Below are 16422 nucleotides of genomic sequence, written 5' to 3'. Positions count from 1 at the left end.
TGTGTCATTAAGGTCCTGCCAAACGCAGAAATGAGGTTACGTTTAAGAAACGACGTTTAAAACGTTGCTATGGTGACTAGTGTGCGGCGCCATGTCGGGGTGAACGTTGATGACGACATCTTTCTACGCCGGAAGTTACTTTTTTTTATTTATTTGTCTCGTAACTTTTGACGAACCGAGTTTCGCGTTTATGAAGTAAGGTTTTAACGCTAACGTGACTCGTTCTTTTTAAGCGGTAGTAAACTGCTTGTCTGTAGTTTCTCATTCTGACATTTAACCGGCGTCAGCGCAAGCTAAGAAAAGGACATTTATGGCAAGTAGAATGTTTAAAGGAATTATGCTTTAGTTACGGTAACACCTTTTGCCCAACAATACAACATACATGTAGCTCATGTAGCAAGCTGGGCTCATCTGCATGAGACAGTGGAGCGACGGCGATGTCAGAGGTCAGGGTTGACCTGTCTGAACCGCACGCTGGGACACGCGAAGACCAGAGTAGATCATCTGAAAATGCCATACCCCAGAGCAGCGCTAGTAACGAGGCTTCCAGAACCGACCCACAAGGGTAAGAGCGTCTCTCCTCCTCCGTTCGCCCCGGCCTCGTACCGGCATTAATGATCGTGTCATTTATGCCCTCAGTCCGGTGCCTGCTGGAGATGTCAGCCCCTCAACGACTGCCACAAGTGGTTTGTTGTCACTACCGTGGGAGATGGTAACACACATAGCCTCACACCTTCCTGCTGAGTGTGTCATCACAGTACTGCCAAAGGTTAGAATCAAAGATTTATTGATCAACTGTTGGCCTAGAGTTTTGCTGCCTCATCCATAGATTACAATTAAAAAAATTAAATACTCAAAAAGGTTTTTAAAGGTGTTTCATATTGATTTTGCCCTGAATCCCTCTTCCCTCTCTCTTCAGGTCTGTCATGCATTAGGTAATGTGGGTAAAGACAGTACAGCCTGGCAGCTGCGGGCTCGCAGACTGATAGGATCCAGAGCTAGCTTCCCAGTGGGGCCCCGGGAGGACTTTGACTGGCCTACTGCCTGCCTGGAAATGGAGCAGCTCATAACCTGCTGGAGGAACCAAGCACATCTCATAGCCAGTAAGGTGAAGCAGGATGAGGAGGAAAGGGAGCAGCTCAGGGTGCAGCAAAGGGCAGGACAGGATGGGGAACGAGGTGTTGAAGAACAGGTGAATGAGGTGAACGGTGTAGGCGTGGCAGCACCAGAGGTTGCATATGGTGTTGATGAAGGGATGGAGGTGGCGATGGAAGGTGCTGATGGTGAAATACAGCCCATTGTAAATGGGAACCAATTAGTAAGACTAAGAGAGGAGATGGAGGAGAGATTGGAGGATGATGCAGCAGCATTGCTGGAAGAAGATAGGATGGTATTTAATGCCAATGAAGGGCAAATAGGTGCTCCTAATCACGAAGAGGTTGTGGCAGATCCCAGGAGGCTGGGTAACGTAAACCAGATAGATGTGACTCAACATCCAAGAAGTCCCAGCCCGCCCCCGTCACTGGAATGCATCACTCTACCATCAGGCCACATTGCCCAAGTCAACTCAGTGCTTCTTGTGGGAGGTGAGGGGGCAGTTTGTGCCACAGGTTCCAGAGACTGGAATGTGAAACTGTGGGATCTACAGACAGGCTCTGGTGGAACGCTGCTGCACACGCTAGGAGGGCAGGGTGACTTCAGCACTCATCGAGGCTGGGTCTGGTGCCTGGCTTCTCAGGGTCCTCTGTTGGCTTCAGGGGGCTTTGACAGCACAGTGAGGCTCTGGGACTTGCAGGCCAGTGGTGCTAAAAGAGGCCTCATCAGAACTGGCGCTGCTGTCCTGTGCTTATCCTGTCAGACAGATGTGTTGTTGGCTGGCATATTCGATAAGAGGGTCAACATATATGACATCAGAGGTGAGTGTGCTGGGCTCGTAATGTAGCTAACAAAGAATAAATTACAATAAATGTGAGTTTCTGAGATTGAATGCCACTATTGTGTGTACAGCTGCCGAGCCCCTGGTGAAAAGCGTCCGTCTCCATGGCAACGCAGTAATGTGCCTAGCTGCAGATGACAAGTACATCATCTCTGGGAGTAAAGACTGCACTTTAGCAGTCTATGACCGGAGGGCAGGGAAAGGCTTGAAGAACATTCGGGTAGAGCGCATAATGTCTTAACTTTGTGTTTAGGCTCAGATGCACGTGGATATCACCACTAATTATACCTTTATGGTGCATTTGCAGCTAAACTCCTACCTGTTGTCCATGAGCTACAATGGCAGTGAGGTCTGGGCAGGGGACAACAGAGGCATGCTCCACTCCTTCTCCATGCAGGCGGGTGCCTTAAAACCTCTGTCCCAGTTTGATGTGGGGCACACCGCTCTGGTCACCGGCATCCACAGGTCCCCCGGAAGCCTTTACACATGTTCATCTGATCGCACTGTCAAGGTAGACTGGTGCTGATTTTCTCATTAGTTCACCTATTCAGGTATTTCTACTAAACTGTGTGGTAATATAAATCACTCTGCTGCAGGTACATATCCCATCCGCACCACCAAGGACTTTATGCACACTGCAGCACCATGCTGGAATCAATGGGGTTAGTGTTTGTACAAGATCTAAGATGTCAAACTGTTAGACAAGGAAATTTAAGAAAGTTTGCACTTTAATATTTAGCAAAAATAAATGAAAAACTATTGTTTTTGTTCGTAATATTTGCATTCAGAAGATCTGGAGTGGATTTTGTTCCTGGGACCCTCTCACCCATACCTCTTGTCTTTGTCTTACACTTGCAGCTGAGTGTGGATGCTGGAGTCCTTGCTGTAGCCTCAGGTGATGTGTGTGTGGAAATCTGGAGGCCCAGAAAATAAAAGTGCAGCACTTGATACCTGTGAAAGACTTGAAGCCTGTTAACGCAACCTGGCTCTTCCAGCGTTTGGGAATTTGGGACACACTGATCCAGCAACATCAAGTTTATAGCATTTATAAAGGGAAAAGAGACGTTTTTTTGTGTAGGAGTCCAGCTAAGTCAATGATGATAAAAATGTAAGACTGGACACTGACTTCATGTGGTACATAGGAGCAAGTAAATAGTCTTATGTTGCTGCACTGCCAGTCACGTTTAAGAAATGTAGAAGTTTTTAGATTGTAACATTAACTCATCCATATTGTTCACATTTTAGCCAAAGTTGCAGTCTTTTTATTTCTTGTTTTATCCTGTTGAGAGATTTACTACAAATAAAAACACAGGAGATCGTAGAGGACACAAATTTATTGTTAATATTTATCCAATGTATTTTGTGCCAATACCCAAAGATTTCACAGCACATTTGTCTCTTTGTATGTTTAACATCGAGTCAAAAGAGGACTGTTTACAGACCACCGTAACTAAAAGAAGACAAACTACTACAGTACTGCTGTGCTACTGACATGCTTACAGGTTGAGTGAAGCCATTCCATCACATGAACTGATGTATAAAATGCATTAGCTGTGTCATTTACTATGTCTAAGCCCTCTGTGACACACATCGTATTTATGCTATTTATTCAAACACAGTAGTTCTAGTGTGTGTTTGTCTTTGTGTAAGTTTAAACATTGAACACTTATTTTGTTGGTTAAATTTTACTGACTTGTTAAAACACTGGTGAAAGTACTTCCATTAAGTTGGCATTAAATAACCTGAAGGTCTAGTGTCTGATTTATCAACTGGATTGGTTCAATGCTCTAATTGAGTAGTTTCTGTAAAGCAGCTAAATTCTTAAATTCCTATTTCATCTAAGACAAGTCATGACAACTTGACCGAAAATGAATTTCCCTACAAGATTTATCCTGTCCACATTTGGTAATAGTAACAGTTGCACAGTCACAGAGAAGTTACTAATACTATTTTTTAGTCATCTGTTCTCAGGAGAGTTAAAGCACCACACAGGTCTTTTTGTCTTTAAAAGGATTTGATGAAGCAGAAATGCCAGTAAGCAGAGGGTCACTGCGCCTGTGGTCCTGACAGTACTGGACCAAGTCTGCTGCTGTCAAGGAGATCTGCTGGAACAAATGAGGGCATGACTGCAATGCACAAGCCTGTAAACACTAATCGTCAGTTGGAGAACAACTGCCATTCATCCAGTGGCTTCTTTTAGTATTGTGACATACCTTGATTCTCTCCATGCTTGCCTCCAGTCGCAGCTGATCCACCAGTTTTTGTGCTTGAATAACACTGTTGCTGCTACTGCACACTTTTCCAGACATTGTTTTCAGACAGGAAAGCTCCCAATAAAATTCCCAATAACCATGAGTTCAGCAGTAATTTAGCCGAACCAAAACGCCAGCTTCAGTTGTTGGGGAGAGTCTGGGCAGGCACGCTCCTAACTTTCCTTTTTGACCTGTAACATGTTTTTAATTCTCTGCTGAAGCAGTTCAAAGGCTCTGTGATATTAAAGGTCACACCACACCGAGTTGGAAATGTCACTGGCAACACAAAGCACTTCACAGTCAGGTGATGATGAAAAGATGATTGGCTCCATAAGGTCTGATGTCCACCTTTAAGAGAATTATCAATGTTTATGTTTTGACCAAACAAATAGAAAATACTCACGACTGCAATGATTTATTTGAGTACAGAAATAAAATATTCATGTTTGAGGGGATATTGAGTTTTTGTTATTATCCCAATAATACTTTAACAACTATATAATAACATCATCATATATTATTTCATGTTATTTTAATTTACAATCGCTAATTCTAAAGCAATCAATAACTTAATTGAAACTGTTAGATTAATTTAGTAAAGAAAACTTTTTGGCTGCTGATGAAGTAAAGTAGCATAAGATAGTGGAGTACAAATGTTGAAGTAGACTAAAAGTATATTTTAAACATTACATAAGGAATTGGGCCCTGTTAGAAGCGCTTTGAAAGCCGTTTGCAGAGGTTTGTCCCTTCGCTCCTGCCATAGCCGCAGCTGAACAGACATACGTTGACAGGTTACGTGACGTTTCTAGTGGCGTAGCGACGTCTGGAAGCAGCCTTCAGCCTTCTGGTTCACGCTAGTGCTGTTTACAGCGACCTGATTAATTCTGTGCTGCCACCATCGCTTAACGTCTTGTGAAGAATAGGTATGTGTTTGTCCTCAACGAGTAGCCACCGTAAACAGCGACGGTTGGCACAGTTAGCTCAAAGTTAGCTTGTTTTTATGCTAACGTCAGTGCACGTGTGTTCAGGGTCACAGTTCGCCGGCTTTTGTGGGTTTTTTGTGTTTTGGTGAATTACGTGGCTAGCTCAAGCTATCGTTTGTGGTCAGTTTGGGCTTTGACTTACAGCTTCTAGCGTCGGACGGACAAAGTGTGAAATTTCTGACCCCTTCTCGCCCGCTTACTCTTGGTTAAAATGACTGCAATGACGGGACATCGTAGTCCCAGTTATTAGTCTACTGCATAAATAAAGGATGAATCCTGAGCGTTAAAAGGAGATAAATAAATTAAGGTTCTGTTTTAACTGGAGCTATAACCCCGTGTTTGCTGAATGTGCAATAATGTTTTACAGTTATGTTTTCCTCATATACAAACAATGTTCAATTCACTAGTTTGGTGTCACAGCTTGTACATGCTGCTATAAAGTGCCACACACACAGTTAACCGACCTACTGGTGCTTGGTGTTTTCCATGTTGCTAATTGTCTGTGTTTTGTGGCCCAGATGGCAGACCATGCCCCTTCTGTCGCCATGGAGGCTGTCCTCATGCCCAGCTGTGAGCTACCTGAAGACATGCCGAAGATCAAAGGCTACGACTTCAACCAGGGGATTGATCTTCAGGCGCTGCTGAAGTCCTACCTCACCACAGGCTTCCAGGCCAGCAGCTTTGGCTTGGCCGTCCAGGAGATCAACCGCATGGTGAGAGATGCTGAACAGGACTTTAATGCTACAGGTCATGGTAAACAATTAAAGCACAGCATTTTGAGGAGCTTTACCATTTTTAAAACATTAAATCTTGTAAACGTACATTAAAATGTGGCTGCATGGGCACATGCGGCTACTGTAGATGTATGTTTAACTTGTGACAGTCATGTGACGACACGCTTGCAGATAGAGAAACGTCTTGAGCCGGTGGAAGCTGATGAAAATGAATCTGACTCCAGCAACTCAGGCTGCACCATCTTCCTGGGCTACACCTCAAACCTCATCAGCTCCGGTGTCAGGGAGAGCATCCGCTACCTGGCAGAGCACAAAATGGTAGAAATGTACACGCTGTCATGAGTTTTCATATTTCCTTCATCAGTGACATTTCCAACCAGAGGGCTGCTTTAGTTCATCCAAATGTGTTTTCTTAATCTGTTAGGTGGATGTGATTGTTACCACAGCGGGAGGCATCGAGGAAGATTTTATCAAATGTCTCGCTCACACGTACTTGGGAGACTTCAGCTTACCTGGCAAAGAGCTCCGTCTGAAAGGCATCAACAGGTTGGCAAGTGCTGACGCAGTTCAGGCCCATAGTCACATCCTTAATGATGCTGATCATGAGAGCTGTCATAGTGAAGAGACTTTACACAAAATAGAAGCCGGCAAACATTAGTTTAGCAAACAAACTTCTAATGATGGGGCCAACAATTTAGCTCCCATTTCTAATTCTCTGTAATTACCAGATGATGTCTAGTTTGTTGTTCCTACAAAAACCTTGTGTAATTGTGTGCTTATGTGTAAAGAATTACACATACTCCAAATATTAGGGCATGTAAACCTATATAAAACAGCACCTTATTGAGCTCTACAGGTGCTGGTGATGTTTTAGTTTAACTTAAAGACTAAGTCAAGCTATTTCCATTCTTTGTGTTAAAATAAACGAATGAACTGCTAGTTATACTTTCGTATCTTGAAGTCATCAGATTGGTGTCGCTTGTCTAATCTAATAATTGGCCACAAAGAAAATGGTAGTACATCTTCCTAAATGTTGAACTGATTTTTTTTTTAAACTTAAGGTCTGAGCTTAATTCACACATTTGGTTTCTTCTTGTCTTTACTCATTGTAGAATAGGAAACCTGTTGGTACCCAACGATAACTACTGTAAGTTTGAAGACTGGCTGATGCCCATCCTGGACCAGATGTTGTTGGAGCAGAACACAGAGGTGAGTCTGTCCTTCTCTGCAGCCTTGCCCTCTGGTGTGGCCAGGTTTTGACTTGGGTTCTCGCTTTTACATGTTCTCCCACATTTTCAGGGCACACGTTGGACTCCTTCTAAGATGATTCATCGACTTGGCAAGGAGATCAATAATACTGACTCTGTCTACTACTGGGCATACAAGGTGAAAGTGCATTAAATACACCAGGTACAATATGTTGTGTTTGTGTGTAGGTGGGTCAGCAAACATGCTTCTGTTTCAGAACAACATTCCAGTGTTCAGTCCTGCTTTGACGGATGGCTCCTTGGGCGACATGATCTACTTCCACTCATTTAAGAACCCTGGACTGGTTCTGGACATCGTGGAGGGTAAAATCATCATTACCAGTAAGAGACAGGTGCAACACGCTGGTTTTATTCATTTGGAGGTTATGGTCTTTTGCATTAGATATTCGCAAGTTAAACAGCCGAGCAGTGTTTGCCAAGAAGACCGGAATGATCATCCTGGGTGGAGGACTGGTCAAGCATCACATAGCCAATGCTAATCTCATGGTAACTTATTTCCTATCGTCTGGCGCTTTTTTTTATCACAGCTAAAAACCTTTAATTATACTGTTTTTTTTAAAAAACTCGATAAATATTAAGTTATAAATTCTTTTGTTTCTCTCTCCTTTCAGAGGAATGGTGCTGACTATGCTGTGTATGTGAACACGGGTCAGGAGTTTGATGGTTCTGACTCGGGAGCCAGACCCGATGAGGCCATATCCTGGGGCAAGATCAGAACAGATGCCAAACCCATCAAGGTACTTCTAAGTATTATATGAACCCTTGTTTTAGATAAAACCCACCTCAGGCAAATGCTGATATTCTGTGATTGTAATACCGTTTTTGGCCAGAAGATGACAGTGTCTATGCGGTATTAAAATCAAAATGGCAAAAGGAGATATGAAAATGAGGCATGGCTTCAGGTGAGTGGAGTTGACCAGTAATGGATCATAAATGCAGAGACCCTGCTCTGTTTGCTTGTTCCAGGTGTATGCTGATGCCTCATTAGTTTTTCCGTTGATGGTGGCTGAGACCTTCGCTCTCCACGCCGACAAGCTGACCGCCAGCAAGAAAACGGATTAGAGGCTTTCCCCCTCGAAAGCCCTCGTAGAAACAAGAACCAGCTGTGGTCCGCTGCTTCTGCTGGCTCTGCTTGTCTAGTGGACTGGATGAGCCCAGCAGCTTTAGGAGGCAGCGTTATGTTGTACATATGACCCATACATACCTTAATGAGGAGGATACAGTAAAAAGGCAGTTGTGTCCTAATGCCTTGTGTATCGATATTTACGCATTTAAGTAAATTATTCCTGCTATGCAGACGTGTTTAATGACAGGATGCTATAACGTGTACCAGAGGGACAGTATAGAGTCTAACTTGGATACACGTTTGAGTTTTAAGGCCAAAAGTTTTAAATTATTTAAGAAAAGCTTCATCAGTTATGTTAATATAGTTTCTCATTTTGTGAAATACCACTGTATTAAACTAGTATTCATATAGTTCCTGCTCTGTCCCAGCACCTATGCACTACTAGAAGTGCCTTTTGTAGCTTGACTTCCTCGGTGAAATGATTCTGTTGTATAAGAGGATGGAAAATGTTTCCAGGGCGCATGAGCTTTGATTTGTACTGAAACATAGTAATATTTAGAATATTAAATAATTGCTTAGCTACACATACTACTGCCAAGTGTTTATGTTGTTTATACTTCTCTCTCGTCTGATGAGGCGATTCTTCCTCTAATTCCACCAGGTGCACAACTGTGTGTGTGTGTGTGTGTGTTTGTGTTATTGCTCGCAGCTTCTAGACATCTGGGCACAGGGAATGAAGTAGGTGGGACTCTCGGCTGCTTCCCAGAATCAACCACATAGCATAGGGTTGATGATGAAGACCTTTCCCGTTCAATACATCAGCCTGCTATTGGGGGAGTGGATGTTTCCTGTCGCTAATCGCTGCTGCCTGTTATATTCATGACTGAGATATTTTCAGTGTTTTGAAAGGAAATGTGGGAAGTTTGTGTCACGTATTTAGTACATTCCCTGAAGTCTGTTTTTTTTCTGGGGCAGTTTTAAGGTTGAAGCTTGAATCAGGATAAGGTCAAGTCTCCCAAAGGCTCAGCCTCATGTATTTCTCACACACAAATGGAAGCTGGGTGTTCCTGTCTTGGCACAAAGTGCGTTTTCATTCTCTCTTTTTACGGTTTCCTTCTCACGGTGACGCTGAGCGTGTTTACTCAGGGCTCGGGCCTTGGTCTATGGATTTGGAGCTCTATAGAAACTGCTGTTTGTTCTTTGGATAATGGAAAGATGGCAGTGAGAGTGGGAGGGCGGCCGGCCGGACGCGGAGACCTTCCGTGCGAGTGCTCGTGGATGAGTTACAGTCGCGCTATGATAATGTGGGGCGTCTGCGCCTTCGTCCCTTCCTCCTCTGCAGATCAAAGGCTCCACTGTGTGATGTGGAGGGGCCCAGCGGTGATAATGGCAATTATGTCTTCATCAGCCAGATTGGCAGTTTTTTTTATGGCGGGTGACAGAGACTGAGGAAGAGGATGTCCTGCGAATGGGGCTGGGACTGAGGAGTGGAGGGACAATAAAAGTCTAGTCAATGTGTAATTGTCTGACTGTTATTATTTAAAACTTTTTATTATTGTGCAATCATTTTCCAGATGAACACATTAGCAGTGAGTACCTGGTAATACCCGGCCCCACCACTGTACTCTGTCCTGTGGCTTTGCCTTGACTCCTTATCTCCACCTCTGTTTACCTGTTATGTTGCTATAGGAACGCCCACCTCGAAGCCCATTGGCCAAGCTGAAGAGGTAGCAGCAGGTGAGGGAGTGCAAGTGCGTGGGTTAAGGAGGGGAGGAAGAAAGACATTTACTGAGCAAGGAGGGGCCGGTGGAGACACAAAGGCAAACAGTCAGATATAAAAGGTAAACGCTGGGGCCATAAATGTATAGGACAAAGATAAAGACTGACAAATGGCGACGAGAATAGCGGCGCGGTCATAGGTGGTAAACAGCGGAGGGATTAGCTTTCGCCTTTACTTCGTGCTGCATTGTCAGAAACAGGAAGTCGTCAGTTCAACCGCCGTCTCCTCCTCTGACGCAGCTGGCCGGGGCTGATGACGGCCTCGTCCCGCCGTTGCCGTAGCAACCGGCCGACAAGGACAAACATCCGGATTGCAGCTCGCCGCCCTGTCACCGGTCTCCATCAAATCTGTTAGAATCACGTCTTAACCACGGCGCATTGTCACTGGTCGCCGGGGTTACTGGAAAATAATGCAGATGTGCGGTGACAGGTTTCAGTAGAGGCCCCCGGAGTTTATGTTTTATTTTCAGTTTCATAACTTTATTCATATATTATACACAATTTGTTGCAGGTTGTTCAACCTAAAATCAGCAATATCATAGACTGTCTTTCCCTAATACTTTAACTTCAAAGTAATTTATTAAAATGAAATCATTTTCATGTTTTACATTATGATAATTCTTGTTATATTTTGTTAAACTTTGTAAACTTATTTTAAGTTTCCACAGTCACAATATAATATTTTCCTCACTTGCCTTAACTGCAGTGAAGACTACAGTGAATGCTTTAGACATGAGCTTTCAGTGACATTTATGAACGTCTGACCTGGAGCCGTCTTCATTTAATGACCGTCACATTGAGCCGTATTTGACTATCAGCGCCTGTTGTGCAATGCAAACGTGTAGTGGACCGCGTGCAGGAAGCTAAAGGTTAATGTAAATCTCTTAATGCACCGTATTTGAATTTTTTACCGCGTTGAGTATCAGGAGATGTTGTTACCAAGCAAAAACCCGAGCCAGTCTTTTTTTAAATACTTAGTGAAAATGGGAAACCGCCAACGTGCAGTGAAATGTGGTGATGTAATTGTTCATGAAACCAGCAGATTCTGTGTGACTCATACCAGGATAATTAAACAAGCGACATGAGGGAAAGTGGGGAAGACAAAAGGGGTAAAAGTTGCTACCTAGAATTTATTCACGAAAGACAACAAGAAACAGAAACAAACCTCTTAAAATAGATAAAATATAACTGTGACTGAGCCTATATTTGTTTAATTCAGCAGCTATTTTAAATTCATACATTTTACTGTGAATAGCAAATACACATACAATGAACTGGGGGCTATGTTTCACTTTATTTTTAATGAACACATATACAAACACAAAAAGACACAGTAACCTTTGTGTTACATAGAGAAAAAACAAAATTAAAGCAATGCAGCTTGAGATACACTACATATTTATGCCATAGCAAGTTCTGTTTCAGAATGTAAGTTCATTCTAATTTATATAATTGTTGTAACATTTATAGAACATTTTAAATGTTAGTAGTCTGTAAATAAATAATAAAACCTTTAATAAGTAATAATAATAATAATAAATAAGTAAAGCACCAAGGCAAGTGTTTGAATTTGCTCTGAAATGGCCATTCAGTGAATGAAATTAAACATATACACACACATCTAGACATTAGGATGACACAGTACATTTATTACAGCGGTGACAACGTGAAGTGTGTGTGTGGGGGGGGTGTGAGACCAGTCCCCTGTTCCTGCTGAACTGAGCCAGCCGACGTCACACACTGATTATCAGCACAGCAGGCACAGGAGACTGACCCAGCAGGGGGTGGGGAAGGTGGGGTGGCGGACGCGTACACACACACACACACACACACACACACACACACACACACACACACACACACACACACCAAAAGCTGAGCAAACAGACACTGATGCTCGTGCGGAAACAAGCAGGTGTACACGTCAACAGACGATGACACAAACGCAGATTGACAGACAGACAGACAGCCACACACACACACACACACACACAGGCCCCGAGAGGCCCTGGCAGCGACCGATACAAATGACCACCCAGGATGACATATTGCTCGCCCTACAGCAACAGGAGCAGTCTTCATCACTAATGAGACAGCTGACATTTAGCAGACACACACACACACACACACACACACACACACACACACACACACACACACACACACACACACACACACACACACACACACACACACACACACACACACACACACACACGTGCCACGGCAGCACACTTCCAACTAATTCAGCAGACAGCAAGTAGTTACCAGAAGCACACAGACCGTGATAACCGCTCCCATACAACCATCGCAGCCGTAGTAGTGAGTCATTTATGAAGCGCAAGGCATCAAGTGACACGCGAGGTCGACCTTCAACGCGCTGTGTCAGAAATCAGTCTGAGAAACGTCTCCTCATTGACCCCAGACCGCTGGAATAGGGGACCTTATCAAGTTTTACTCCTAACAAAAATACTTTTTTTATAAATATTTGAATTTACAGTTTATTAGGACTAAGGTGAAGGAAAATAACCCCTTAAGAGTCTATTTTTATTCAAACCTTCAAAAGGAGTCACAGTGTAAAGAGTTCCTAATCTTACAATATTCTTCTTTAGAAGAACTGAGGTGGTGGATATTTATGATTAATAAAAGTCACTGCAGGAAGTGTCCATTCATCTTGGCTGAAAGAAAATTCACAAGGAACCACTACATGCGACCAATTTCATATTAGAGCGGATCTAAAATGGCGTTGGGGAGCAGATGTGCCGCTGGTCTGAGGTCTGCTCTCGCTGGCCCCTCCCTGACCTTCCCCGTCGCCCCCGCCGGCCGCGGCCCTGTGGCGGCAGAACTTAACCACTGTGAACACGGCGTGACGCTAACTGTTCACATGTGGGCTAAGTCCTGCCGCCGCACGGCCAGGTCCGTTGGCGCGGGCGGGACCCGGCGCGAGAGAGTCGCTTTGGTCGTGTCAGCCATTGGAAATCCCTGGCAATGTGATTCAGTCCTGTAGTCTCAAAAATCACTCTGCCAGGAATTCCCCTGGTCAACAGACTGTGGGAGGAAGCCCAAACACAATCTGATGCTGATCTGATCTCCGTCATGGCGTCTCATGGAGCTCCGTCATGGCGTCCTGCGGCCGCTCACAGCGAAAGCTCCTCGATGACTGGACTCAGAATTAGGTGAGATGGAAACCAAGCTGACGCAACGCCGAGCAGCTCATTCACTCATCCACTCATCAGAACACATGACTACGATTACTCCAGATTCCCCTTTGCTGAGTTCTACTTGTCTGGACAAGACACATTTATATATTTGAGCATCACCTCCACCTTCGGCTCTCTCTCCCTGTTGGGCGCCTCTTGGAGCCCTTTTTATTTTCGGCGGCATTAATATTCCACCATGTGCCCGGTGTGAGTCAGTGGGACGCGTCCGGGGAAGTCCACGCTCCAAATAAGCTGTAGCTGCTCCAGGAGGGCCTCGCTCTCCTGCGAACGCTGAATGTCTGACTAGGCCGCCTTGACTCCAGCCGCAGCTCACTGGAGGGAATACGCGCAATAAACGTGAGCGCCACAACGAGACTGGAGGTCGTTTAAGGTCCCGGCAGCCATCGAAGGCCCTCCTCCAACTGCTCTCCTCCGTCGGCCTGAACCGTCCTTTCATCTGGCAGTCGCTCATCCCCTGTGTTATTTTCTCCGCCTTTTCATCTTTTCCACGGGTTTCTCCCCCCCCCCCCCCCCCTCGCGCTCCCCCCGTCGAACCCGCAGCCGTTAATGTCTATGAGCTCATTCCTTCCCTTCCCCTGTAATGATGGCATTCGGGCCGACACACGCCGTCCAGCGCCTCGCCTCAGACTCTCCTCTGCGAGGATCAAACTGGCCGCTTATTATAGCGGCATCCTGGCGGAGACGTAGCGTCGGCAGATGCGCCCCGGTGGAGCTTTGACGGGTCGCACGGCGTGCGGACGTGGCCCCGGCGGCGGCGCTGTGCTCTGAGCCGACATTGCAGCTCACACAAGGGCACACAGTTAAGTGGAAAAGCCTCTGTTGAGACAGCTGGATTGCAACATTAACACACACACACACACACACACACACACACAGTCATAAAGCGGGAGCGACACAAATACACTGATGTGACATCATTCACGCCTTCGGGCCGTGAAGCGCTTCACGGGGGCCCACGGGCCGCCGCGCTCATCAAACCAAAGCGCTCGTCTTTGCAGAATCTTTCCATCGCATCAGAGGGTTTTTAAAGTGCGAAATGGATCCGCCGCCGCGTCAGGGTCACGACGAGTGTAAATGCGCCGCGTTTGCTTTACCTAATTGCTGCCGTGTCCGTCGCACCTGTGGAACACGCCTGCGCTGATAAGCGCAGCGAGTGTGGGAACGCGCGCGCGGAGGTACCGTATTAACCGGATCACCTGAGCACAGGCGCCTGACGCAGCAGGAGCTGATCCTGGGTCTGAAGTGCGGCGCAGTCGCAGTCGGCTGGATCCGAATTCGGCTCCGACCACGCTCGAAACCACTGCGGCGACATGAGCAGCGCACATCCCCCCGACCCGAGCCCGGTTCTTTGAACCCACACACCTTACACGGCACCACGCCCTGGCTCTCCCACGAGCGGATGGAGCCCGTGTTTGTTTCACGTCGCGTGCGAGGGCGTAATTATCGCCGAGGCCGTGACATTCAGTGACATTCACACGTGGGCCCTGCGCTCCCTTCTAGTTTGCTCTCAATCAAAGGCGGCGCGTTGATTGGCTGGCCTGGAATCAGTGGAACGCCACATGTGTGACATTAGTCTCAGATTAAAAAAAAAAAAAAAAAAGTATTTCCAGCTCGAGATAAAAAAAAAAATTAAAAAAAGGAGAAAGTCTCCTCAGCGGCGAGGAGCCCAGCCCACGCCCGTGGTCCGCTCCCTGCAGCCCAGTGCGTGTAACCCTATCCTCGGCCTGATTCACTGCCAAACACCCTCACCACCGCCACCACCACCACCGCCCGCCCTGTACTTAGTGCACAGCCGCCCCGCTGCCACCGAACCGCACATGCACGAAGGGATGCAGCGCCTCTCGCACACACATTTATTCCACTACGCCACGGTTTCCTGAGCCGGGGCCCATTCCTCCGGATCGCTGCCGGGCACACCCACCCACCCAACCAGCGGCCAGCGCGCCAGGTCCCCACCTTCCTCTCCGTTCTCCATCGCCCCCCCCCCTCTCTCTCCTTCCATGGCACATTTTCCAACATAGTCGTTTCTCAACGTGAAAGGAAGAATAACAGTGCATCCAACCAGCCCCTTTTCCCATGTCCTTAGAGTAGAGTTTATCTCAAGTCACCGTCAGTCACATAACAGGGCAAAGCACCTCCTCCCATTCCTTTCTACCAATGCTGAGCCGTAATAAGTCATTATTGTTATTCACGTTAACTCCGTTTTCACCTTCGCGTCGACGCAGCCGGGCAGCAGCTGCATCTGGGTCAGTGGCTCCAGCGGCCGCTGCTGGATTCCCTTCCTTTCATGGAGGTTTGGGAGCTCGCGGACTTACGGGGCCTCTGAACAATGAGAGGAATGTTTGAGCGGCTCCGGCCTCGCTTCACCACTGCCATTACGTCTCTCGGCAGCGCGTCTAGAACTTTTTTTACGGCCTCCGTTGCGCCGACGCCCCCGCGCCGACTAAAGGGACGCACGCAGGCAGATAAACGTGACCCGTGGGCAGGAGCGGACGACGCGTTAAAAAGAGTCAGCCACAGAGGTGGTGGTGGTGGTGGTGGGGGGGGGGCTCTTGAATCAAACAGACAGGAAGGCAGACACAGACACACTGAAATGCAGCCATCCCATTCAAAGGAACTATTTACGTCTGACCTTTGTAATGGAGCCGCTCCGCAGTGGCAGACCTCAGAACAGCGTAATATTCCAGCGCAAACACTGCGGCACATCTAAACAGCGGCGCGCATTACTCTCGCTCGGCGCAAACGTCCGTCCTGATCAACAGGTTGCCGGGATTGCGGTGAAGTGAGCGTGAAGCGCTCGTCTGCGGGGGAAAAAAGAACCAAACATAGAGAAAGAGCTGATTCATTTCCAGAGTCAGAAAAAGAGTCAAAGAAAAAAAAGGCAACAATGAACTTCTGAGAGGAGTCGAACACGAAGCGGCTCCTACCTGAGTGAGGAGTTTTTACTCCTTTCCTGTGTCCCTGACTGTCCGCGTGCGTTGGACTCCAGAGCCTCACTAGTTGCTTCCTCGCTGTCTCGCGCGTTCTCGCCTGCGTCCGTCCGTCGACTGCGCAGACAGGAGTGCGCGTTAACGCGAGTGTGTCTGGGAGCCAGACGGGGTGAGAGTAAGCGAGTGGGCGGCCCCGCACCGTGCAGGGGATTCCTTTATGACGATGTCAGACCAGAGGAGCCCTCCCCTTGCC

General features: G+C 46.6%; 3 protein-coding genes and 1 long non-coding RNA gene across 4 annotated transcripts; 2 read left to right on the top strand and 2 right to left on the bottom strand.

Annotated features, from left to right (window-relative positions):
• The first annotated feature begins 123 nt into the window (after window positions 1-123).
• fbxw9 (F-box and WD repeat domain containing 9) lies at window positions 124-3689 on the top strand. The gene is made up of 7 exons (XM_029158177.3): window positions 124-565; window positions 640-769; window positions 920-1916; window positions 2008-2156; window positions 2244-2447; window positions 2533-2598; window positions 2795-3689. The coding sequence occupies exons 1-7, from the start codon at window positions 438-440 to the stop codon at window positions 2867-2869; spliced, it is 1749 nt and encodes a 582-aa protein (XP_029014010.1). The 5' UTR covers window positions 124-437; the 3' UTR covers window positions 2870-3689.
• LOC114859994 (guanine nucleotide-binding protein G(I)/G(S)/G(O) subunit gamma-7-like) lies at window positions 3253-4648 on the bottom strand. The gene is made up of 2 exons (XM_029158180.3): window positions 4150-4648; window positions 3253-4038 (listed from the first exon to the last, which is right to left on the bottom strand). Exons 1-2 carry the CDS (start codon window positions 4243-4245, stop codon window positions 3913-3915), a joined length of 222 nt encoding a protein of 73 aa, XP_029014013.1. The 5' UTR covers window positions 4246-4648; the 3' UTR covers window positions 3253-3912.
• A 283-nt stretch (window positions 4649-4931) lies between these two features.
• dhps (deoxyhypusine synthase) lies at window positions 4932-8827 on the top strand. The gene is made up of 10 exons (XM_029158179.3): window positions 4932-5111; window positions 5690-5884; window positions 6077-6223; window positions 6330-6451; window positions 7018-7114; window positions 7205-7291; window positions 7371-7476; window positions 7556-7659; window positions 7785-7910; window positions 8140-8827. The coding sequence occupies exons 2-10, from the start codon at window positions 5690-5692 to the stop codon at window positions 8233-8235; spliced, it is 1080 nt and encodes a 359-aa protein (XP_029014012.1). The 5' UTR covers window positions 4932-5111; the 3' UTR covers window positions 8236-8827.
• A 2466-nt stretch (window positions 8828-11293) lies between these two features.
• On the bottom strand, window positions 11294-16422 carry LOC121202372 (uncharacterized). The gene is made up of 2 exons (XR_005897937.2): window positions 16167-16422; window positions 11294-16040 (listed from the first exon to the last, which is right to left on the bottom strand). It is a non-coding gene; the product is annotated as an uncharacterized LOC121202372 (long non-coding RNA).

This window comes from Betta splendens, chromosome 8 (genome assembly GCF_900634795.4).
Source record: "Betta splendens chromosome 8, fBetSpl5.4, whole genome shotgun sequence".
NCBI classification, from domain to species: domain Eukaryota; kingdom Metazoa; phylum Chordata; class Actinopteri; order Anabantiformes; family Osphronemidae; genus Betta; species Betta splendens.
The sequence above is the reverse complement of the archived record's forward strand: the minus strand, read 5'-3'. Positions and strand labels throughout refer to the sequence as shown.

Coding starts and splice junctions, on each gene's coding strand:
- fbxw9 (XM_029158177.3), top strand. CDS start 438: ATGTCAGAGGTCAGGGTTGACCTGTCTGAACCGCACGCTGGGACACGC. Junction 770..919: donor TCATCACAGTACTGCCAAAG/GTTAGAATCAAA, acceptor CTCTCTCTTCAG/GTCTGTCATGCATTAGGTAA. Junction 2,157..2,243: donor AAGGCTTGAAGAACATTCGG/GTAGAGCGCATA, acceptor GTGCATTTGCAG/CTAAACTCCTACCTGTTGTC.
- LOC114859994 (XM_029158180.3), bottom strand. CDS start 4,245: ATGTCTGGAAAAGTGTGCAGTAGCAGCAACAGTGTTATTCAAGCACAA. Junction 4,039..4,149: donor CAAGCATGGAGAGAATCAAG/GTATGTCACAAT, acceptor TTGTTCCAGCAG/ATCTCCTTGACAGCAGCAGA.
- dhps (XM_029158179.3), top strand. CDS start 5,690: ATGGCAGACCATGCCCCTTCTGTCGCCATGGAGGCTGTCCTCATGCCC. Junction 6,224..6,329: donor ACCTGGCAGAGCACAAAATG/GTAGAAATGTAC, acceptor TTAATCTGTTAG/GTGGATGTGATTGTTACCAC. Junction 7,911..8,139: donor CAGATGCCAAACCCATCAAG/GTACTTCTAAGT, acceptor TGCTTGTTCCAG/GTGTATGCTGATGCCTCATT.